The 21600-nt window shown below is 67.9% G+C and overlaps 11 protein-coding genes across 11 annotated transcripts; 7 read left to right on the forward strand and 4 right to left on the reverse strand.

Annotated features, from left to right (window-relative positions):
- Positions 1 to 32: 32 nt before the first annotated feature.
- MICPUCDRAFT_56630 (uncharacterized protein) lies at positions 33 to 458 on the forward strand (the record flags this gene model as incomplete). The annotated part of the gene is made up of 1 exon (XM_003056930.1): positions 33 to 458. One exon carries the CDS (start codon positions 33 to 35, stop codon positions 456 to 458), a length of 426 nt encoding a protein of 141 aa, XP_003056976.1.
- Positions 459 to 715: 257 nt separating this feature from the next.
- MICPUCDRAFT_56631 (uncharacterized protein) lies at positions 716 to 1786 on the forward strand (the record flags this gene model as incomplete). The annotated part of the gene is made up of 1 exon (XM_003056931.1): positions 716 to 1786. One exon carries the CDS (start codon positions 716 to 718, stop codon positions 1784 to 1786), a length of 1071 nt encoding a protein of 356 aa, XP_003056977.1.
- A 126-nt stretch (positions 1787 to 1912) lies between these two features.
- Positions 1913 to 3541, reverse strand: MICPUCDRAFT_56632 (uncharacterized protein; the record flags this gene model as incomplete). Its single annotated transcript, XM_003057407.1, has 1 exon — positions 1913 to 3541. The coding sequence occupies one exon, from the start codon at positions 3539 to 3541 to the stop codon at positions 1913 to 1915; it is 1629 nt and encodes a 542-aa protein (XP_003057453.1).
- Positions 3542 to 3750: 209 nt separating this feature from the next.
- On the forward strand, positions 3751 to 5067 carry MICPUCDRAFT_56633 (uncharacterized protein; the record flags this gene model as incomplete). The annotated part of the gene is made up of 1 exon (XM_003056932.1): positions 3751 to 5067. The coding sequence occupies one exon, from the start codon at positions 3751 to 3753 to the stop codon at positions 5065 to 5067; it is 1317 nt and encodes a 438-aa protein (XP_003056978.1).
- A 167-nt stretch (positions 5068 to 5234) lies between these two features.
- MICPUCDRAFT_45402 (uncharacterized protein) lies at positions 5235 to 7485 on the reverse strand (the record flags this gene model as incomplete). Its single annotated transcript, XM_003057408.1, has 2 exons — positions 5235 to 7162; positions 7319 to 7485. The coding sequence occupies 2 exons, from the start codon at positions 7483 to 7485 to the stop codon at positions 5347 to 5349; spliced, it is 1983 nt and encodes a 660-aa protein (XP_003057454.1). The 3' UTR covers positions 5235 to 5346.
- Positions 7486 to 8111: 626 nt separating this feature from the next.
- On the forward strand, positions 8112 to 9266 carry MICPUCDRAFT_44118 (uncharacterized protein; the record flags this gene model as incomplete). The annotated part of the gene is made up of 1 exon (XM_003056933.1): positions 8112 to 9266. One exon carries the CDS (start codon positions 8112 to 8114, stop codon positions 9264 to 9266), a length of 1155 nt encoding a protein of 384 aa, XP_003056979.1.
- A 37-nt stretch (positions 9267 to 9303) lies between these two features.
- MICPUCDRAFT_32552 (uncharacterized protein) lies at positions 9304 to 12804 on the reverse strand (the record flags this gene model as incomplete). Its single annotated transcript, XM_003057409.1, has 2 exons — positions 9304 to 12535; positions 12694 to 12804. The coding sequence occupies 2 exons, from the start codon at positions 12802 to 12804 to the stop codon at positions 9428 to 9430; spliced, it is 3219 nt and encodes a 1072-aa protein (XP_003057455.1). The 3' UTR covers positions 9304 to 9427.
- A 450-nt stretch (positions 12805 to 13254) lies between these two features.
- On the forward strand, positions 13255 to 14727 carry MICPUCDRAFT_56638 (uncharacterized protein; the record flags this gene model as incomplete). The annotated part of the gene is made up of 1 exon (XM_003056934.1): positions 13255 to 14727. The coding sequence occupies one exon, from the start codon at positions 13255 to 13257 to the stop codon at positions 14725 to 14727; it is 1473 nt and encodes a 490-aa protein (XP_003056980.1).
- Positions 14728 to 15408: 681 nt separating this feature from the next.
- Positions 15409 to 17652, forward strand: MICPUCDRAFT_56640 (uncharacterized protein; the record flags this gene model as incomplete). Its single annotated transcript, XM_003056935.1, has 1 exon — positions 15409 to 17652. The coding sequence occupies one exon, from the start codon at positions 15409 to 15411 to the stop codon at positions 17650 to 17652; it is 2244 nt and encodes a 747-aa protein (XP_003056981.1).
- Positions 17653 to 17758: 106 nt separating this feature from the next.
- On the reverse strand, positions 17759 to 18640 carry MICPUCDRAFT_56641 (uncharacterized protein; the record flags this gene model as incomplete). The annotated part of the gene is made up of 1 exon (XM_003057410.1): positions 17759 to 18640. The coding sequence occupies one exon, from the start codon at positions 18638 to 18640 to the stop codon at positions 17759 to 17761; it is 882 nt and encodes a 293-aa protein (XP_003057456.1).
- A 318-nt stretch (positions 18641 to 18958) lies between these two features.
- On the forward strand, positions 18959 to 21586 carry MICPUCDRAFT_56642 (uncharacterized protein; the record flags this gene model as incomplete). The annotated part of the gene is made up of 1 exon (XM_003056936.1): positions 18959 to 21586. One exon carries the CDS (start codon positions 18959 to 18961, stop codon positions 21584 to 21586), a length of 2628 nt encoding a protein of 875 aa, XP_003056982.1.
- Positions 21587 to 21600: the final 14 nt, after the last annotated feature.

Genomic DNA, 21600 nt, shown 5'->3' on the forward strand with positions numbered 1-21600 from the left:
ACGCCGACGTCGAATCGGACGTCGATTACATAATGCGCCGCGCCCTTCTGCAGATCGCACGCGCACACCCCACGCGCGCCTCTTTCCTCCCCCCCGCTCTCCTCTCTCAAACGCGCAAGATGCCCACCATCGTCGACGGCGTCGACTTCGCGCACGTCGCTCGCGAGTGGCGCTGCAAGTGGGACACCGCGGACGACAAGGCGTCGCTCGCGGCGTGCCAAAAAGCGCTCGCGACCAAGCTCGACGCGATCAAGGCCGTCCCGGGCGTCGTCTCCGTCCAGCGCGTCGTCTGCGGCGGGTGCCAGGACTTCAAGGTCATCGCGAAGCTCGAGGCGGCGAAGTTCGCGGACTGGGAGGCGGCCGCGTTCGCCCCGGAGGCGGAATTCCTGAAGGAGGTGGAGGCGATCCCGGGAGTTAAAAAGGTGGAGACGCAGACCTTCACGCTGGAGGACCTGTGATGCGACTGGATGCGATGCGATGCGCGAGGACGCGCGAGCGGACGCGCGGTGGGCGGTCTGGCGACGATCAGACGGACGTCGCGACGTCGGCGTCGGCCCGCGTTCGGCGCGGTCGAGCGCCGGGCGCGCGATGCGCGCCTCGCGCGCTCTTATTCGTCGAGAGCGGATTTTTTTGCCGCGAAACAGGTCTACTTGTGAGTAAGAAATACGCCTCCGCGACCATCGCGCGACGACGCCACACCTCGCCGCCGCCCACCATGGCGTCCACGCTCGCGTTCCATCCCGCGCTCGCCGCCGCGTCCGCGCCCCGCGCGCGGTCCCGCCGCGCCAGCGACCCGTCGCGCGCGACGCTTCGCTCGCGGGCGCCGCCGAAACGAACAACAAGATCATCCACCGTCGGCACGTCCGCTTCCTCCTCCTCCTCCTCCTCCTCCTCCGTCGCGGTCGCGGACGACGACACGGACGCGATCGACGGCGTCGTCCCCGCGTTCGGCCCCGGGTCGCCGCCGTGGCCGGTCGTCCACGCGGAGCTCAAGGCTGCGACGAGAGGAACGGTGCGGACGATATCCCCGGAGGAGGCGAAGCGAATGATCGACGCCGGAGGCGCCGCGCTCGCGGACGTCCGACCCAGGATCGAGCACGAGGAGTTCCGCCCCGGCGCCGCCGCGGACGACGACGCCGCCGCGACGTCGACGTCTTCTTCGTCGACGTCTTCTTCGTCGAGCGCGAAATACGTCGTGAACGTGCCGTACATGGTCCCGCATCGGAGCGTCGCCAAGCGGTGGCAAGGGTACATGCTCTGCACGAAGGACGGCTTGAAGGAGCGAGACCCGACGTTCACGCGTTCGTTCGCGGCGGCGTTCCCGGACAAGTCCGCGCCGATCGTCGTCGCGTGCAAGTCCGGCGGGGACATCTCGCAGGAGCCGATCACGATCGATCCGACGACGAAGCGGCAGGTCATCCCGAAGGGGAGCTCGCAGTACACGGACAAGAGCAAGTCGCTGTCGTTGTACGCGATTTACGAGCTTCAACAAGCCGGGTACACGAACTTGTATCACCTCGACGGCGGCGTCACGGAGTGGTGCGTGAGAGGGTGCGAACACGTGGGCGACCCGTTCAAGTTTTACTTTCACCCGACGATCCTGCCCGGGATCTTGTTTCAGCTGATCGCCGTGGAGGGCATCGTCGTGCGGTCGAACATGGCCTACGTCAAGAAGTTCCACCCGGAGACGTTCGACAAGATCAACGAAGGGAACGCGTTGTACGCGGCGGTGAACGACTTCATGGCGAACTCGCCGATCAACTGGATGTTCGATTATTACAACTGACGACGCGATGCGGCAGAGTCGCGCGGAAGTACACTACTTGTACTTCCGTGCGCGCACTTACAGTAGTACTTTCTCTCATAGATGGTGACGACGACGATCTCGCCGCGCCCCGCCGCCGCCGCCTCTTCACCCGCACACGACGGCGGTCTTCCGCGCCTTGGCGATGATCGTCCCCACGAGCGCGTTCACGTTCGTGTTGGCGTTGTAAAAGTTCCGCATCACGGTCACGCTGTGATCGAGCGCGACGGCGTAGTGCCACCACCCTCTTGGACACAAGACGACCTCCCCCGGGTGCACCACGAACACGACCGGTCGCGCGTCCTCGAAATACGCCCGCCGCTGCTTCCGCAACGCCTCCGGCGGCGCCAGCGGATCGATCGCGGACTGCACGGTCTCCACCTCGCCGTCGATCGGAAACAACGCCGCCGCGTCGTCGGGCGGGAAACACACGAACAGCTTGCGACCGACAGCCTGACCGAGCCACGCGTGCGCGTCCCCGGCGTCCTGATGCAGCCGCGTGATGGTCGCGCACGGACCCACGAATAACTTCGTCAGCGACGCGTCCAAAGAGTCCACGACCGCGGACGCGGCGTCGTCGCTCGCGCTCGGCAGCAGCTTCTTGTACGTCTCGAGCGTGATCAGCCGCGTGTGGTCGATCTCGGACGTGAAGTACGGGAGCGGGAACGCGGTCGCGAGCGCGGCGTCGTCGGAGAGCGCGTCGATCTTCGCGGCGTCGTCGGTCTTCTTCGCGAGCGTCGACCTTTCAAACGCGCGCCAGCCGTTGGCGTAGAACGGCGCGTCGGCGGCGGCGAGCGCGGCGACGTCGTCGCACCCCGGGCGCGCGCGCGCGTATTGCAAGTAGTCCTCGAGCGGCAGCGCGCAGCTGCGCTGCGGCCCGCCCCAGGACCCGAGCACGGCGCCGTTCGCGCGCGCCGCCGCAGATTGCTCGACGGCGGTTTTTTTTTCCCTCGAGTCGGCGCGTCTCGCGGGCGCGCGGTCGTTGCACACCACGTGACGCGCGCCGTACCTCTTCGCGAGGCCGTCGAACCCCCACTCCATCCCGATCGTCCAGTCCCTGCCGCCGTCGGTCACGACCACGGGCTCGCCGACTTTCGCGCCCGTTCTCGCGTCCGGGGTCTCGAGGTATCTCTCGCAGACGACGGCCGGGTTGAGATTCGCGACTCGCGTCGCCTCGCGCGCGTTCGGATGCGCGCGCAGCAGCGCGGCGACGACCGCGTCCGCGGTGATCTCCCCGTCGCCGTTCGCGGCCGCCGCGTCGCGCTTGACGTGCGATGCGAATCGCACGAACGACGCGTACTCGGACGTCTTCCGGTTCGGCGGCGGCGGCGTCGCGAGCCGCGACGCGCGCGACGCCTCGCCTCCCCCCGCGACGATCGGGGGATCCGGCAGCCGCAGCATCGCGCGCGACGCCCGCGTCTGGAGCTCTTCGAAGCTGCAGTCCAACGACGCGGGCGTCGCGAGTCGCGACGCGCCCTTCTCGCGCCCCGCGACGTTCGGGTCGCCGATCGCGCGGCCCCATCCCATGCCTTCCAGGAGCTGCACGACGTCGATCTCGGGAAACGCGCCTCCGTCGCGGTAGTGACGAGATTCCGTCGGTCGCCACGCGACGCCGCCGCCGCGCTCGCCGTACCGCGGCGGCGACGACGCCGGCGGCGGCGGCGGCGCGGGCGCGCGCGGCGAGATGTGCGTCCCCGCGAGGAGGTCGCGGAGGTTAGACGACGTCACGTGCGTCATGTCGGGGCGGGCGGGTGTGGTCGGACGTCCTCGGAAGCGACAGGACGTCGTAACCGCTGAGCTGCTTGCGTGACTCAGAAGTTCGACACGCCCCGAGATCTCGTCCCCGTCTTGTCACTCGCCTCGCGCGCGACGACGGCGCATCCTCTTCCTCCTCCTCCGCGGTCTCGTCGTAAAGTGTTCGCGAAACCCGCGATCGACGCGACGCGATGTCGTCTCCAAAGCGGATGAAACGCGGCGTCGACGACGATGTCGCGGGGGACGGTTCGACTTCCCCAAATCTCGACGACGCCCCGCTCTTGGAACGACCCGCCGCGGACGCGCGCACGCGCGATGTCGTAGACGACGACGACGACGACGACGGCAGATCCATCGACGACCTGCGGCGGGAGAACGCCGACCTACGGCGGGCGAACGCCGCGCTTGAGGAGGAGCTCCGATCGCTGCGCGAAGCCGCGCGCTCGCCGTCACTCCTGGAGCGATTCGCCGCGGACGCGAACGTCACCGAGCACGTGCTCTCGCGGCTTGACGGCGGCGACCTCGCGATGCTCGCGCTGGTGAGCCGGAGTATGCGCGACGTCGTCTTCACGTCGTCCGTCGAGCATGACGTGAGGGATGTCCCGGCGGTGAGGAGGGAGCTCGAGAGGATGCCGAACTTCGTCGGGTCGGTCAGCAGGTTGGCGTGGGCGAAGGAGCGAGGGTGTCCGTGGGACGCGAGGATTTGCCGCGAAGCCGCGGAAGGCGGCCACCTGGAGGTGCTGCAGTGGGCGCGCGCGAACGGCGCTCCGTGGGACAAGTGGACTTGCGCCGAAGCCGCGAGTGGCGGCCACCTGGAGGTGCTGCAGTGGGCGCGCGCGAACGGCTGCCCGTGGGACGACTGGACTTGCATCTATGCCGCGAAAGGCGGTCACCTTGAGGTGCTTCAGTGGGCGCGCGCGAGCGACCCTCCCTGTCCGTGGGACTCGATTACTTGCACCTATGCCGCGAAAGGCGGCCACCTGGAGGTGCTGCAGTGGGCGCGCGCGAACGGCGCTCCGTGGGACATGTGGACTTGCCGAAAAGCAGCGAAATACGGTCACCTGGAGGTGCTGCAGTGGGCGCGCGCGAACGGCGCTCCGTGGGACGCGAGGATTTGCCACGAAGCCGCGGTATACGGCCACCTGGAGGTGCTGCAGTGGGCGCGCGCGAACGGCGCTCCGTGGGACATGTGGACTTGCCGCGTAGCCTCGTTAGGCGGCCACCTGGAGGTGCTGCAGTGGGCGCGCGCGAACGGATGTCCGGAGTTTGACGATGACAGCGCGCGCGCGAACGGATGTCCGGAGTCAGACCCAGACCGAATCAGTTTTGATAGCGAATTCTTACGAACGCACTGCTTTTCTGACAATGACAGTACTGACAGCGAAGATGACGATGACAGTGTTGACAGCGAAGATGACGATGACAGTGTTGACAGCGAAGATGACGACGACAGTGTTGACAGTGAAGATGACGACGACAGTGTTGACAGTAGCACGCCCGGGCGGTGACGCGGCGGTGGAACGAGCGTCACCGCGGCGGCGACCCGCGTAGGAGAGTGAAGACGAGAAGAGTTCAATCGAACACGACGCACGACAGCACGAGCACGACGCGCACGACAGCACGAGCATCTCCATGATCCGAGCCCGACGACGAGGCGTACGGTAGAGACTCTCGTGACGCGAACTTTGAAAATGCATTCTTTTTACAAAACGTGCCCGTCCCGCGCTCGTCCGCGTTCGCTCCCGACACATAATACACTCGTGCGCACTGTACACGACGGCTCCTCATCACTTCGCCGCGCAGCACGCCGACGCGCCGTCCTCCTTGCTCCCCGCGACGTCCGGCGGCGGCAGATCGTTCCCCGGGTTCCCCTGAAAGAACCCGTCGGGCTTGAAAGAGAACCCGACGTGCTCCGCGTTCATGCACGGAAAATCCTCCGGCCTCGGGACGTGCGCGACGCCGAACGCGTGCCACAAGACGACGTCCTCGCCCTCGCCCTCGTCCCCCAACAACGATCTGTCGTCCTTCGTCCACGCGGGAAGACCCTGCCCCGCCGCGCCCTGCGGCGTGAACTCGCCCGCGGGAAACCGCTCGTCGTCGCGGTGCGGCGTGACCCACAGATTTTTCGTCGCGAACGCGCCCTTGGTCGCCACCGCGCACGCGCCGCCCGTCAGCAACGTCGGCTGCGCCGGCCCGCGCGTGAACGGCACGAGCTTGTACCCGACGGGCTTGCGCGTGATCGGGTTCATCACCGCGGGGTTTGAGACGCGCCACGTCCGCGCCTTGGTCTGGTCGCAGACGCGCGCGGCGGTCTTCTCCGTCGCGAGCCGCGTGGCGACGGGGCCGAACGCGTTGGCGAAGGGATCGTCGACGCCCGCTGCTTTCCCGACGCACCCGGTGAGGAGGTCCACCTCCTCGACGACGTTCTTCGCGCCGTCGACACCGACGTCGAGCCTCGCACAGAACATGTGCTGATGCACCTGCGCGTTCACTCCCGGCGCGACGAGGATGCCGTGCTTCGGCGCGCCGTCGCCGCCGCCGTCGCCGCCGTCCTCCGCGGCGCGCTCCCCCGCGGAGAGAAGATTCGTGGACAGCATCCCGGAGAGCTTGATCTCGTACTCCATGCTGCCGTCCTGGTTGAAGTACCAGTAGAACAGGTACTCGTAGTTCACCACGGTCGCGACGAAGGAGACCACGAGCTTGCGCGCGCGCCTCGCCTCGTTGTGCCCGTTGCGATACTCCACGTGTTTCCATAGCACGCCCGCGTCCTCCTCGTGCAGGCAAATCGCCTTCTTCGTGACGTACGGCTCGCCCTTGCTGTTCGCCATCGTGACGTCGAAGTAGCGGATGTGCCCGAGGCAGTCGCACCCGAGCTCGAGCGAATCCGCGCAGTACCCGAGCCCGTAATCGCCGACGTCGAACGCGCACTTGCGCTCGAACGGCGGGTTCGGATCGGCGTACGGCACCGCCATCTCCACCAGAGACGCGCGCTTCACGACACCGCGGCCGTCGTACGCGACGTCGTGGATCACGAGGCCTTCGCGGTAGTTGAACCCCAGGCGCATCGACCACTTATCCCAGGTCACGACCCTGCCGCGATCGTCGCTCACGACGAAGTTTGGGCCGTCGGGCTGGACGACGTGGAGCGGCTTCGACGGCGGCCGGTGCGTCGTCGCGAGGTACGCGTTGGTCGAGAGCGACGCGCGGTGATAGTTGACGTTGTTCTTGAACGCGATCTTCGGCGGCGTCGCGCCGGGCTGCCTCGAGACGTGGATCACCTTGCGCGCGTTGAGGTCCACCACGGGGAGGAGGTCGATCGGCTTCGCGTACTGGTTGTCCGCCTCGGAGTTTCGCCAGTAGAGGAAGCACTGGATGAGTCGCGCCGCGCCGCCGTCGTCGCGCCATCGCAGCGGCTCGAAGTCCGGCGTCGCGACGTGGACGCTCCACGGGTCGCAGACGAGGCACTCCGCGAAGTCCGCGGGGTCGACGCCGTAGCGTTCGACGAGCTCCGCGCGCACGGCGTCGTCGCCCTTGACGATCTCCTCCGCGAGGAAGCAGTCGTCCGGGCTGAACATCGGCTGGCAGTCCGCGGGGATGCGTTCTCTCGACGCGACCGAGGCGACCGAGGCGGCCGAGGCGGCGTCGTCGCCGCCGCCGCCGGGCAGATCGACGACGAAGACGAACGACGCGAGCTTCGCGACGATCGTGACGAGAACCTCCGCCTGGCGCTTGGGTTTCGCGCCGTCGCCGGCGACGAACGCGGTCATCTCGCGCTTCGGAGGCTCTCGGAGGGTGACGTAAGAGAAGCGGATCTCCGATTCTTCGTCGTCGCCCGCGTCCTCCGCGAGCGCGGTCTTGACGGCGGACGTCGCGAGCGCGATCTCCGCGGCGTCGAGGTCGTCGAGTGGATGCGTGGAGGTGGTCATCGCGGCGGACGCGAGGGTCGTGCGGGCGCGGGGGGGGGCGCGGATGCTGTGCGGGAGCGGTCGCGGCGTTTCGACGAAAAGCGCGACTTTTCGCGCGAAAAGTCGCGGGCGAGCAGAGATCCGGAGATGTGACGTCACGTGCGTCCCTCGGTTTCAACATTTGATCGTGTTCCCTTTCAACTGACCGATGAATTAAATCTCCTCGAACGAAACTCAAAGCTGCGGTGACGACAATGACGGCGAAAACCTCGAGGGTTAGGGCAAATGCGCGTCGCGGGTGCCGCTCGCTCCTCCTCAGAGCGCGGCGAGCACCGCACGGCGAGCGGACCGCAGCGATGACCGTGACGTCGTCCCTCCTCGCGTGCTCCGCGAGGGCGACGCGGCGCGTCCGCCTCGCGCGGTGCGTCGCCGCGTTCCCCGCGGCGCGTCCTCCCCCGACGCCCGCGCCGACGCCGGCGGCGACGCGGAGGAAATGCTGCGCCCTCGTTCGCTGGGCGACGTCCGCGCGCGCGACGACGCGCCGCGGCGTCGTCTCTCGCGCAGGCGCCGCGCCCGGAGACGCCGCGGACGACAAGACGAGCCGCGTGCGCGGCGCGCCGTCGCAGTACCCGGAGTACTACCTCGACATGGGCCCGCGCATTCGCAAGGTGTACCCCGACGACCCGAGCTTTGAGCCCGCGGACTGGGACGTCATCTGCGACGTGCGCTCGCCGTCCGAGTGGGCGGAGGACCACGTCCCGCTCAGCATCAGCGCCCCGGTCCTGGACGACGACGAGCGCGCGAGGGTGGGGACGATATACAAGCGAGAGAGCCCGTTCCTCGCGAAGAAGGTGGGCGCGTCGCTCGTGGCGAAAAATCTGTCGAAGATCATCGACGCGCACTTCGCCCACAGAGAGAAGGACACGAAGGTGCTCGTGTACTGCTGGCGCGGCGGCGAGCGAAGCCTCTCGCTCGCGCACGTCTTATCGCGGATCGGGTTCACGGTCGGGATCGTCCCGGGCGGGTACAAGCGCTACCGCGCCGGCGTGCTCGAGTTTCTACGCTCGATGGACGGGTTCCGATACCATCTCGTCGCGGGGAAAACCGGGTGCGCGAAGGGGAAGATGCTCGAGACGCTCGAGGCGCAGGGCGCGCAGGTGTTGGACTTGGAGGTCATGGCGCAGCACCGCGGGAGCGTTCTGGGCGAAGACCCGGAGACGAAATTTTCGCAGCCGTCGCAGAAGGCGTTCGACACGAGGCTGTGGGAGAAGGCGAGGACGTTTGACCGGACGCGGCCCATCTTCGTCGAGGGCGAGAGCTCGATGATCGGCAAGGTGCAGATCCCGAAGAATACGTGGAAAGGAATGCGCGCGGGGACCGTGACGCTGTTGGAGGTTCCGATGGCGTCCAGGGTGAAGTGGATCCGCGCCGGGTACAAGCACTTCGAGACGACGGAGGTGCCGCGTCTGATCGAGAAACTCAACGTGCTGGTTCAAAAAGTCGGACGGAAAAAAGTCGAGGAGTGGGAGGAGATGGTCGCCGCCGAGCGATGGGATGAGTTCGTGGAGGACATCTTGGTGAACCACTACGACAGCGCGTACGGCGAGGCGGCGAAACGGAGCGGGCGCGACGACGCCGCCGCGGAGTTTCTGATGCTTCCGGACACGGAGGACGAGACGTACGCCGCCGCCGCCGCGGAGCTGATTCGGAAATACGACGTCAGCGTTCCCGCGGCGGAGGCGGAGGCGGTGGAGACGGAGACGGAGACGGAGGCGGAGGCGGCGAGCGCGCCGGCGAGGTGACTTCAGGAGGCGTGCGCGCGCGCTAGTGTTCGGTGGTGATGTTTCGATTCGTTCGTGTTTCCTCACAACGAGGGCGCGAAACGCCGCGGCTGCTAATCAGCTAATCAGCTCGCGAGCTCTGTCGCCTTCAATTCGTCCAAACCCCCGCGCCCGCGCGCGTCTCAATCGTCTCCCATCTCGAGCTCGTTCGCGGGGATCATCCCCGGGATCGCCTCGATCTTCGCCCGCTCCGCCGTCTGCCTCGCCGCCTGCTCCTCCGCGAACATCGCGCTGTTGTCCGTGGACTTGAACTGCTTCGTCTGCACCAAAAAATCCCGAAGGTGATTCTTGAACATCGTCAGGTCCGTCTTGTAATCGAACATCCCTTGGACGAGCACGGCCGCCTCCGCGGGCCCCATGTTCGGGAACGACGTCGTGAGCAGCTTCGCGACGTGGTCCTTCACGAACGCGGCGTTGTTCGGGTACGTCCCCGCGCTTGCGTCCCACAGCGGCGCGGTGAGCTCGTTGCTCTCCGCGACGCAAAACAAATTTTGAAGGATCAACGCGTGGAGCTTGAACCCGGGCTTGTGGAACCCGTCCGTCATGACCGCGAAGATCTCCTGAATCAGAGAGAGGTAGAAGCTCTGGTGGAACTGGTTGCAAAACTCCGAGCTCTGGAAGTACTTCATCATCTCCAGCAGAAGGTTCAGCCCCGTCTCCGCGATGTTCCGCTCCGTGTGCCGAAACGCCCACACGATCGAGTCCACGACGAGCTTGAGCTGCGCGGGCGCGAGCGTGAACAACGCGCGGAAGCAGTGGTTCGTGATCGCCCTGAGCAGCGCGAAAAACTTCAGTCGGTGGTCCGGGTAGTCCTCGAAGTTCGCGGTGATCATCTGCAGCGTGCACTCGAAGACGGCTTCGAATATTTTAGGCACCTCGTCCAACATGGCGCCCTGCACCTTGTTGATGATGGCGGCGAACAACGACAAAACCTCCGCGTCTCTCGCGTCCGGGACGTTCCGCGCGTAATCGCCCAGCACGGGGTCCATCATCTGCGGAACCATCTGCTGCGCGACCAAGTGCGGGTCCTCGCACCGCTCCACGAACGTCTCCACGAGCCTCAGCACCTCTCTCTTCACCGTTCGCATCGCCTTCACCAGCGACGTCTTCGACGCGTACGGACCGCCCTCCGCGATGGAGGCGCTGATGAGCTCCGAGTACAGACGGTACACGTTGAGCACGTCGGCGTAGATGTTGCTCATCTGGTTCTGGAACGGCTGCCCTAAGGACGTGCACGCGGACGTGTTCGTCTTGAGAATGTTCGCGATGTTTTTAATCACCTCCTGCGGCTTGAGGCACTCGCTGCCTTGCGACTTCGCCTGCGACATGATCTGGTTCCACGTCGTGTTCGGCGGGTCCATGAGGCGCTGCACGAGCTCCTCCCTCTTCGCCGGGTTCACCTCCGAGGAGATCATGTGCCCGACAGCCTCGTAGAACGTGTGGATCTGGTGCGGCTCGAGATCGCGAATTGTCGTCCCGATCGATCGCAAGAGTTCGTCCACGAACGGCTCGTGCTCGCCGACTTGCATGATGACAAACTTGCGCTTGCACTTGATCGCGATCTTCAGAAACGTGTCGCACGCCATGTCCTGCACCCCCGGGTGCGTCTCGTGCATGAACTCGAACAGCTTGTTCACCACCGTCTTCAAAAACTTCCAGTGCAGGCGGAGAAACCGCGGGTACTGTCCGACGACGTACATGATGTTCGACGCGATGACCGCCTTGTGGTCCTTCCCTCTCGTGATCTCGCACAAGTTTAACAGGTCGCGAATCGCGGTGACGAGGAACCGGTTCTCTTGGTCCTCCGCCATGGATCCGGATATGGACCCGATCGCCCAGCACAGCGTGTTGAGGACGTTCCACGAGTACTCCTTCCCGTTGAGCTGGTTGGACAGCTTCTCGAGCATCTGCGTCTCGGTGTCCTTGTGGTCCAGGTGCGCGAGATAGATGAGCGTCTCTCTCATGATCTTGTACTGCACGAGCACGTCGTTGTCCTTCAGCGTCTCGCGGACGATGTTCCCGTTCTCGTCCTCGACGATCAACACCTCCTCGGGCTTCGCCATCCTCGACACCATGAGCATCCTGAGCTGCGACATGGAGGAGGAGTAGAGCATGCGTCGGGTGGAGCCGCCGGCGCCGCCGCCGGCGCTCGCGGGGGCGAAGGAAAACTCCGCGAGACCGCTCCCGGCGTTGACGCCGTCGCCGTCGCTCTGGTACAAGTCGCACACGAGGACGTGCCAGTAATCGAGGCACACCTTGAACACCTCCGGCTCGTCCGTGTACGAGATGTTGAGCAGATACTCGAGGCCGACGAGAAGCAGCTGCTGGTGCTCTTGCGTCTTCTCCAGGAGCGTGATGTGCTGCTTGAAAAACTGCGTGAGGAAGATGGCGAGGTTCTGGATGTACGCCTGCTCCTCGTCGCTTCCGTTCGCGTACGCCTCCGCGATCTTCACGCTCCTCGGCAAAATCTGCTGCAGCTGCGTGATGACCGAGACGTACAGCTTGACGAAGTGTTGGTCGTACTTTGGCTCCACCGCCAAGCCGCCAATCTCCGCGAGGCACTGAATCGCGACGTTCCGAAAGTCCGGGCTCGGGGACAACCGCAGCAGCGTGTCCAGCAGCGTGCTCTCGAAGATGTACCCGAGCGGGATCCAGGACAGGAACGCGTGCAGCGTGAGCAGCGTCTTCTGCACGAGCTCCGTCTTCCTCGAGTGCGTCAACACGAATTCGCACAGCTCGTGGATGAGCGGAAAGTCCGTGTTCAGCGCGTTCTTCAGCTCCATGATCTTCGCCTGCGTGAGCTCGCCTCTGGAGAAATCGAACACCTCCTCGGATAACAGCCGCAGGATGCTCATGCAGTTCTCGCACAGGGACTCGCTCTGTTTCGCGGCGCCGACGAGGTCGCCGACGAAGCTCCCCCACCGCTGCGGCCAGTCGTGTTTCAAGATCTGCACGAGGACGTTGTTGATCTTGTTGATGAACGCGCGGTCGCGACGGAAGCTCGCCTCGTCCGTGCTGAGCTTGATGATCAAGTTAGAGATGAAGTTCTTGATCCCCTCGCGCTGATCGTCCGGCAGCGCGTTCCAGCGGTATTTAATCACGCCGTCTAGCACCTGCAGCGCGAAAAACTTCGTGTTCGGGTTGGCGCTGCGCTCCAAGATGGCGTCCGCGCGCGTCCACATCATCTCGTGCTCTTGCAGGCCCGTCATGATCTTCTCCGCTTCCGCGCGCTGAGGGTGATTCAGGGACGGAACGGCGGGGACGGCGTCAGCGCGAGCGAGATCTGAGCGAGGAATCGAGGAGGGTAAACGATCGCGAGGAGAGCGAGCGAACGCGGGACGCGGCCGCGACGACGACGCGGTCGTCGCGCGCGCGGGTTGGGGCGCACCGTGACCGGGTCTCCCCCGGGGGTGTAGAACGCGCCGACGACGGTGTCGAGCATCCCGACGTCGAACTCCTGGCTGAAATCCAGGAGTCGCTCCGCGCCGGGGAACGCCATCGCGCGCGCGTCCCTCGCGTCCGCCCTTGCGGATGAAGACAAAGGAAGACGCGGACCGCTTTACTTTATTTCAAAAGCCCCTCCGCGTCCGCGACGACGTGAGGTCTCCGATCGCGCGCGCGGTCGAGTCCCGCGACGCGTAGATCGACGATCGGCGCCACCGACGAACGTTCGCGCGCAGTCGCGTCCGGCGTGCGTCGCCGCGCGTCTCGGACTGCCGATCGCGCGAGCGGACGCCGTGCCCCCGCCGCGAGAAGATGGCACCCGACCGCACACAACGGTCGAGCGACAATCGGAATTTCGAGAATCCCGTGACGGTAACAACATCGCGTCGCGTCGCGCGACGGCGGCGACATCTCGCCGCGCGCCGCCGCCGCCGCCGCGCCTCCGTCGTCGCGCGTCGTCCGCGGACCCGAGACAGCGCCGAAGACGCGCAGCAGAAAGAACGCGATGGCGCAAGACGCGGTGACCGTCGTCCCCGCGGGCGAGGGCGACCTCGCGGTCGCGGCCGCGTTCGCGACGGGTGCCGATTCCACGAAGATCCTTCCACCCGCGCGCGCCGATTCGACCGACGGCGAGGGCGACGACGACGACGACGACGACGACGACGACGACGCGACGCGCGTCAAGGCGCACGACGCGAACGCCGCGAACGCCGCGGAAAACCCCGAGTTCGAGTTCAGCGACGGCGACGACGAGACGACGACGACGACGACCGGTGGGCGCGCGCGGCGTCGCGCGATCCCGGACGTGATCCGCGACGGGGACGATAGCTCCGAGTGGGAATCCTCCGACGACGAATCCGTCGAGGAGCTCGACTTGGAGAACATGCCGAAGTGGCTGCAGGACATCAAGGACGGCGTCGACACGCGAGGAGGAGGAGGAGGAGGAGGAGGAGGAGGAGGAGACGACTTCGACGGCGACGACGACGGCGACTCGGTCCCGCCGCGGACGCTGAACGAGGTCGCCCCGGACGCGACGCCCGCGCCCGCGCCGCCGCCGCCGATCGACCCGGACGAAGCCGTCGCGCACGTCGGCGACGTCGTCTCCGTGGTCGGGGACACGATCGTGGTTCAGTCCCTCCCGGGGATCGAGTACCTGGACGAGGAGAGCGTGTTGTGTCTGAGCGACCGCGTCGCGTTGGGCGCGGTCGAGGAGGTGTTCGGGCCGGTCGCCGCGCCGTTGTACGCGCTGCGGGTGCCGCGACGGAGACGCGAGACACGCGCCGAAAACGGAAGCGGAAGCGGAAGCGGATGCGGAAACGAAACCGCCGCCGCCGCCGCCGCCGCCGCGAAAGCGAAAGAGAGCGGCGCGACGGAAGATAAGGACGACGGCGCGACGGACGCGAAGGACGGAGGCGACGACGAAGCCCACAAGACGACGAACACGAACACGACGGCGGCGATCGAGGTGAAGGTGGGCGCCAGGGTGTACGTCGTCGAGGGGCGGCGGCGGAGGCTGACGACGGCCGGCCTATACCGCAAAGGGTACGACAACAGCGGCAAGAACGACGAGGAGATCAGCGACGACGACGAGTTCAGCGACGACGAGAAAGAGGCGGAGGCGAAGAAGAAGCGCAGGCAGCGGAAGCGCGGGATCGACGGCGAGGAGCGTCCGGCGGACCGGCGGGTCGCGGACGGAGGGCTCGCCGCCGCCGCCGCCGCCGCGGGCGCGGGCGCGGGCCTCGGCGGCGGGAGAGGCGGGCAGCGCGGGGGCGGACCCCCACCCCGCGCGCGCGCGTTCCAACCGAACGCGCCGCCCGCAATGCAGATGGCGCACATGAGCGGCATCGGCGCGGGCGGGAACGTTGGCGCTGGGCACCCCGCGCACACGACGCGCGGCCCGCCCCCGCCGATGGCGCCGGTGCGTTCTATGCACTGGTCCCCATACGACCCCGTTCGCGAGGTGAACGCGATTCCTTAAGGACTTCGCCCGGCGTGTCTCTCCGCCCATCCCACGCTTTCAATCCCCGTCCTCGACGCCTTTCAACGCCAACTGACGCCTTTCAACTCCACCCCGACAGCAGTTTCATCACCCGCAGATGATGATGCCGGTGCGTCCCGGGCAGACGGTGATGCACAACGGGCAGCCGATGATGATGGTGCCCGTGCCCGTGATGATGAACCCGCAGATGATGGCGCGGCCGCCGCCGCCGGGGCAGCAGCAGTTTCATCGACCGCCGCCGCCGCCGCCGCCGCCGCCTCGACCGCCGCCGCGGTAGAGCGTGTTTTCGTAAAAGTGTGATGAGTGCAACTACACGTACTTGAAGAAGTTTACATCACAAGATTCGGACGTTCCGACGCGTCTTCATCACTCGCGCGCGCGCACGCCCGTCAGGATGGCCTCGGAGGCGCGCGACGCCCCGGACGGGGCGTCGCCGTCGGAGTCGGAGCGCAGCGACGACGAGCGCTCGTTCGGGTCCGAGCCAGACTTCTCGTGCGTCCCCGTCCTCCCTCCCCGCCGTTCCCGCGCTCGACAATCAGATCGTCGCGAGGAAGAAGCGCGTCCGCGTCGTCGTGGTTTGACCCGTTTTAGGAGACCGTTCGCGCGCGTCGCGTCTGACCCGCGTCCTCTGTCCATCCCCCCGCGCCCGCCGACAGAGCGATGCCCGCGCTCAGGATAGCCACGGAAGCGGTCCCGCGCGACGAGACGACGTCGAGCGCGCCGCTGTACGACACCCTGGGCGACGACACCCCGCGCGGGCTGTACCGCGACCTCGAAGAGGCGGAAACCGCGCGCACGCAAGCCGCGTTAGACGCGTTCAAGGACGGCCTCTACGCCGACGGCGCCGACGCGGGCGGCGGGCCAGAGGACGCGGACGAGGACGTTCCTCCCATCGTCGGCGGGACGGTGTTCAAGCCGCAGCGCGCGCGCGCGGACCGCCAGACGACGCGGCCGCTGCGAGAGCAAATCGAGGAATGGCGCGGGATGATGCCGCACGCGCGCGTCCGCGGCGTCGCCGTCGGCGTCGTCGCGCGCGACGACGCCGTCGACGCGACAGACCTCGAGGGCGTCCAGTTCATCCCGAGAGAAGCGCGAGGAGACGACGGCGACGCGGGGACGTCGCGGCCCGCGGAGACGTCGGCGCCCGCGCCCGCGGCGGCGGCGGCGGCGACGCCGTGGCTCGCCGCGCTCGACGGCGGCGTCCGCGAGTGGTGGGGCCGCGCGTCCGACGCCCCCGGTCTCGAAGTCATCGGGCACGCGTGCGCGACGCGAAAGTCCCCCCCGCCGCCGCCGCCAGAGGAGGAGGAGGAGGAGACGTTCGCGGAGGATGGAACGATCGAAGAAATCTACGCGGGCGGCGCGGATGAGAGCGCGTCCGACCCGGTGGCGCGCGAGCTCTCCGCCGTCTTGGACGCTCGACGCGATCACCGCCGCTTCGAAGCGGGGCTTCCGTCGCTCGACCCGCTCGAGGTGATCGCCCTCGACGTCGCGTTCGACCGAGGGGAGGTGAAAGCGGGGGAGGTGGAGCCCGCGCCGAAGCTCGGCGACGGCGACGCGCAAGTCATCGTCTTCGACGACGAACACGACGACGACGACGACGACGAATACGACGACGAGAGAGGAGGCGCGAGGGACGAGGTCGAGTCCGCGTACGAGTTCGGCGGCGAGGGTTTCGCGGAGGAGCCCGCGTACGAGTACACGCGGTCGTCCGAGAAGCGTTTGGACCGGTCGCGCGAGTGGCCGAACGCCGACGACGCCGACGACGACGGCGCGCCGACGCGCGAGTCTTCCCCCGAGCCGAACCCGTGGCCGGAGGTGGCGTGGGGCGGCGGCACACCCGTCGCGGCGGCTGCGGCGTCGGCGGTGACGCGCGCGGCGCGCGCGGCGCGATCCCCGGACTGGTCCGACGCGGGCGGCGAAGAGGCGCGGTGGTTCGGGGGCGAACGCGCCGCCGCCGCCGCTGCCGCCGCCGTCGCCGTCCCCTCCGACGACGACGACGACGACGTCGACGACGCCGCGCCGGGGAAGCCGCTCGTGGACTGGCTCCTCAGCGACGAGCACACGTCCCTCACCGCGGCCCCCGACGTCGTTCGAGCGATGCACCCGGTCAACGCGGTCGACGAGGTCGCTCGAAGTGCGATGGAGTGGGGCTGGGGGAACGGACCCTCGATGGGCAGCGGCAGCATCGGCGACCGAACCCCGGGGCCGCCGCCGACGCCGAGCGAGTACAGCGCGTGTTCGCCGGATCTCGGGAGCTCGAAACGCACGGGGTTCACCCCCGCGACGAGAGAGCGTCGCCCGCAGAGCGTGCCGAACGTGCTCGTGCTCGACGAGGAGTATTCCGCGTGCGGGGACTACGACGACGGGGAGGACGGCGACGGCGACGGCGACGGCGACGGCGGCGGCGGCGGCGGAAAAGTTCTTAAGGAACGGCGTTCACAACGCGAACGGGATCGTATGGGGACCAGTGCGCGCGACGGCGTCGAGAACGACCGTCCGCCGGGCCGCGGCGGCGTCGCGTCGACGCGCGCGCGAGGCCCGACGACGACGACGACGGCCGCGAGCGCGTTCCCGGGCGAGTACCGAAGAGGATCGCTCCCGGCGACGACGGCGCCGGAGTGGGCGCATCCGTCGGCGAAGAGCAAACGCCACGCGTCCATCGCGGCGCCGACGCTTCCCTCCGTCGCGGCGGTTTCCTCCTACTCCTCCTCCTCGCTCGCGCCGCGCGCCGCGCAGCGACCGCCGTTCCGCGTCGGCGCGGCGCCGCCGGCGCGGAGGCAGGCGATCGATACCAGTAGTAGTTCCAACGCGCACGCCGCGCAGCGCGGAGGCGGCGGGGACGACCTCGGGTTCGGGTCGCTGGGCATCTCCGGCACCGGCATCGCGACGCTGCGGCGGCGGTGACTCACCGCGCGTCCCGTCTCTTTGAAGAAAACTAACTACAGCACCTGCGGCGCGCATATGATAGGACGTGTGATAGAAACGAACGACCAATAGTTATCGCACTGCGCTACGTGTACATGTGATCCGTCTTTTCCTTTGGCGCGGCCGCGTCCGACGTCCACGCGCGCGTCGCCTCCAACCCCGTTTTTCGAAACCGGCACTCGAGCGCCGCGGCGACGGCGCCGCCGACGCGATTCGCGCACTCGCTCGCTTCCTTCTCGTCCTTCGTCCCCAACTTCGCGACTCTGTACCCGTGCGTCGTTATCAAGTGCATCTCGTGCCCGCCCGCGGTCATCGCGTGCGCTAACGCCGCGACGACGGGGTCGTTGATCTTCGTCTCCGGCGGCAGCTCCGCGGGTTGAAAGTCGATCAACAACGGCGCCGCGCCGTTGACGACGTTCTGAAAGATCCGCCCCTCCTTCGGCGCGTTCATCCGCAGCGCGGCGACGACGACGACGCCCTCGCAGTTCCCTCTCGTGGCGTCGTCCGTAAGGAGGTCGTGCACCGCCGCCGCGAACGCGGCCTCTTCGCCGGGGCGAACGATCTCGTTCACCGCGAGCACGGACGCGACGCCGTCGTCGAACGTCGTGAGCGTCATCGGCGCCGCGGACGCGGCGTCGGCGGCGTCCGCGTCGGCGGCGTCCGCGACGCGCGCGCCGCCGGGCGTGAAGACGACGCCGCGCGGCGCGTCGTCGTCGTCGTCGTCGTCGTCCTCGCCGCCGCCGTCGTCGCTCTCGCCCACGCCCTCGCCCGCGATCGCGCGTCTTCGCGGGGGCACGCCGGTCAGCTCGACCGCGACGCGCGACCACGCGCCCTCGCGGTCGAAGTCGCCCGGCTTCAGCCCGAGGCACGCGCGAACGCCCGCGCCGGAGACGTCGCAGTGGCCGACGACGAGGCGCTCGCCCAGGATGGGGAACGGCGACCCGTCCGAGGTCTTGAACGACGGCATCGCGGTCGGATTGGCGCGGCGCGCGCGGCTCCTCTGCGCGAGATCGGACGGATCCGCGCGAGTTTCAGTTGGGAGAGCGCAAGATACCAGATCTTCATCTGGCGCTCTCCCAACTTTTTTTTTTTTTGGGATCGAACAAGGGACCTCCAGATCTTCATCTGGCGCTCTCCCAACTGAAACTGCAACCGGCCGCGACGGTTTCGCAAAATGAAACGCCTCTTCGCCTCCCGTCGCCGCGCGCACTCTTCCCCGCGCGACGACGACGACGACGACGACGACGCGCGCGCGATGTACGGCTGGGAACGCTCCCGCGGCGAGATGCCGAGCCACTTCGTGGAGAAGTTCACGGACGCGGACGTGGACGACGCGCTGCGTCGCGCGAAGCTCGCGCTCGCGCCCGCGGCGGACGATCTCATCGAGCCCGCGATCGCCGACGACGACGCGACGGCGTCGTCGAGTCCATCGGACGACGCGACCGCGATGACCGACGACGCGCGTCCTCCCGTCGCGACGTCGCCGCCGCACCCCGCGTCATCGTACGAGACGTGGACGGAAGCGAAAGCGGACGGCGTGCGCGCGCACGGCGACGGCGACTTCGAAGGCGCGGCCGCGCGCTTCCGCGCGGCGATAGAGATGCTGCTCGAGGTGCTCCGCGGGAAGAAAGAAAATGACGACGCAGAAGATGACGCGTCCGGGTCCGACGCCGACGCCGGCGCATCGAACGCGGACGCGGACGTCTCCCAGGGCAACGCCGCCGTCGCGCTCGCCGCGCTGCGAAGCAACCTCTCCTGCGCGCTCCTCGCCGCGGGCCGCCCGCGCGACGCCCTCGCGGCCGCGTCCGACGCGCTCGCGTCGCGACCCGCGTGGGACAAGGCGCTCTTTCGCCGCGCCGAGGCCAACTTCGCGCTGCGGCGGTTCGAAGACGCGCTCGTCGACTACGACGCCGCGTCCGCCGCGCGCGATCCCGCGTCGCCGCCGGACGCGCACCTTCTGTCGCGCGTCGCGGCGACGCGCGCGATGCTCGACGAGGTCGCGACGCTCCGAGACGAGGAGGTGGCGCTGCGCGCGGAGCGCGAGGAAGACGCGCGACGGCTCGAGAAGCAAAAAGAAGCCGAGGCATCCGAGTCGGGGGACAAGGCGAGCGAGCTGACCGCGGCCGCGGAGGAGCGCGAGCGCGACCCGCGCGTGAAAGCGCTCGTGAAGCGCATCGAGGAGATGTACGCGGCGCACGGCGAGGCGCGCGCGGCGAGGAAGGAAGCCTGGCGCGAAGGCGAAGGCGGCGGCGGCGAGACGGCGGCGGCGTACGAGCTCGCGGACGCGGGGCCGCCCGCGGCGGCGGCGATCAAACTCTGCCGCGACGTCCTCGCGTTGGAGCCGGACTACACCGCGATCGGGTACCAGCTCTCGATGATCTATCGATCGAACGGCCGCCTTCGCGACGCGATCGACCAGATGAGGGCGTGCCTGACGACCGCGCCGACTTTTTTGCTCGGACACGCCGCGCTCGGGCAGATGCTGGAGTCGACGCACGGCCGAGAGGACGATGCGGAGCTGTCGTACGCGATCGCCGTGCAGGTGTGCTTCGACAACGGCGACGTGTGGTCGCACCTCGGCGCGCACCTCGCGCGTCGCGGGCGCGTCTCCGACGCGGTCGCGCTTCTGCGGCACTCGCTGTGCGGTGGCCCGGAGGGGAAGTTTTACAAGCCGCGGTGCGACCCGGGGGTGTTGATGCTTCTGGGGTATTTACTGCAACTCCGAGGGCACTCCGCGGAGCCGGTGAGTTTTTACATGCGCGCCTCGCGAGCGGGCGGCGGCGTCCCCGCGGCGCTGTTGCTCGCCAGGGCGTTCGAGGACGCCGGAGACGCGGAGAACGCGGACACGCAGATCGAGATGGTGAAGAGAGTCCGCGCGGAGCAGCCGGCGGCGACGCGGCTGGGGTACGAAGTCCTAAACTCCGCGTTCGCCGCGCCGCAGTGGAACGCGTTGAGCACGAAGAAGCACGTCGCGGCGCTGCTCCGCGGCGAGGGCGTCGAAGGCGACGTCGCGCCGCACTGTTACTGGTCCGAGGACGACGACGTGGACGAGAAAGAGAAAGAGAAGAAGGACGACGACGACGACGACGACGACGACGACGAAAACGACGCCGCGACGACGTTCGCGCCCGGGCGCTGGATCGTCAAGGGGAAGAACCGCGCGTACGACGGCGCGACGCGCGCGCGCCTTCGACGGTGCGAGACGAAGGACGAGCTCGTCGCGTTCGTGCGCGACGCGGGCGCCGCCGCCGGGCCCGGGCGCGAGCGCGCGTGCATGGCGCAGCGCGAGGTCGAGAACCCCGCGCTTTTATGCGGCGGCAGACTCGCGAGCGCGCACTTTTACGCGATCGTCGCGGACGCGCGCGAGGGCCCGAACGGCGCGGTGGAGATGGACGCGCGTCTGTCCGAGGGGTTCACCGTTCGAGTCGCGCGCGATCCGCTCGACGCTGACGTAGACGCTTACGTGGACGACGGCGAGGCGTTCTTCGCGACGCGAAACACGCTCCGAGGGAGCCGTCGCGAGATCACCACCGCGGCGGCGGCGGCGGCGTGGGCGGCGGAGTCGAACGTGGACTACGCCGCCACGACGTGGCCCGGGGTCGTCCGCGCCGTGGAGACGACGCTGCGCGCGTTCGCGCGCGCGACGCTCGCGACGCCGCTGAAAGACTTCGACGCGCTGTCGCACTTCGCGACGTTTCGCGCGCCGAAGATTCTCGAGTTCGTCTTCGTCGTCGACGCGGCGTCGAAGCCGTGGCTGACGGAGATAAACGCGAGCCCGAGCGCGATGGACGGCGGGGAGGACGCCGTCGTCGCTCGCGCGTTCGACGACGCGTGGGCGTGGCTTCGAGACGACGACGACGACGACGCGGGCGCGAGGACGACGTTCGCGCCATTGTTCGCGACGAACGAGTGAACGCCGCGTCGCGC

This window comes from Micromonas pusilla, assembly GCF_000151265.4.
Source record: "Micromonas pusilla CCMP1545 genomic scaffold MICPUCscaffold_3, whole genome shotgun sequence".
Classification (NCBI taxonomy): domain Eukaryota; kingdom Viridiplantae; phylum Chlorophyta; class Mamiellophyceae; order Mamiellales; family Mamiellaceae; genus Micromonas; species Micromonas pusilla.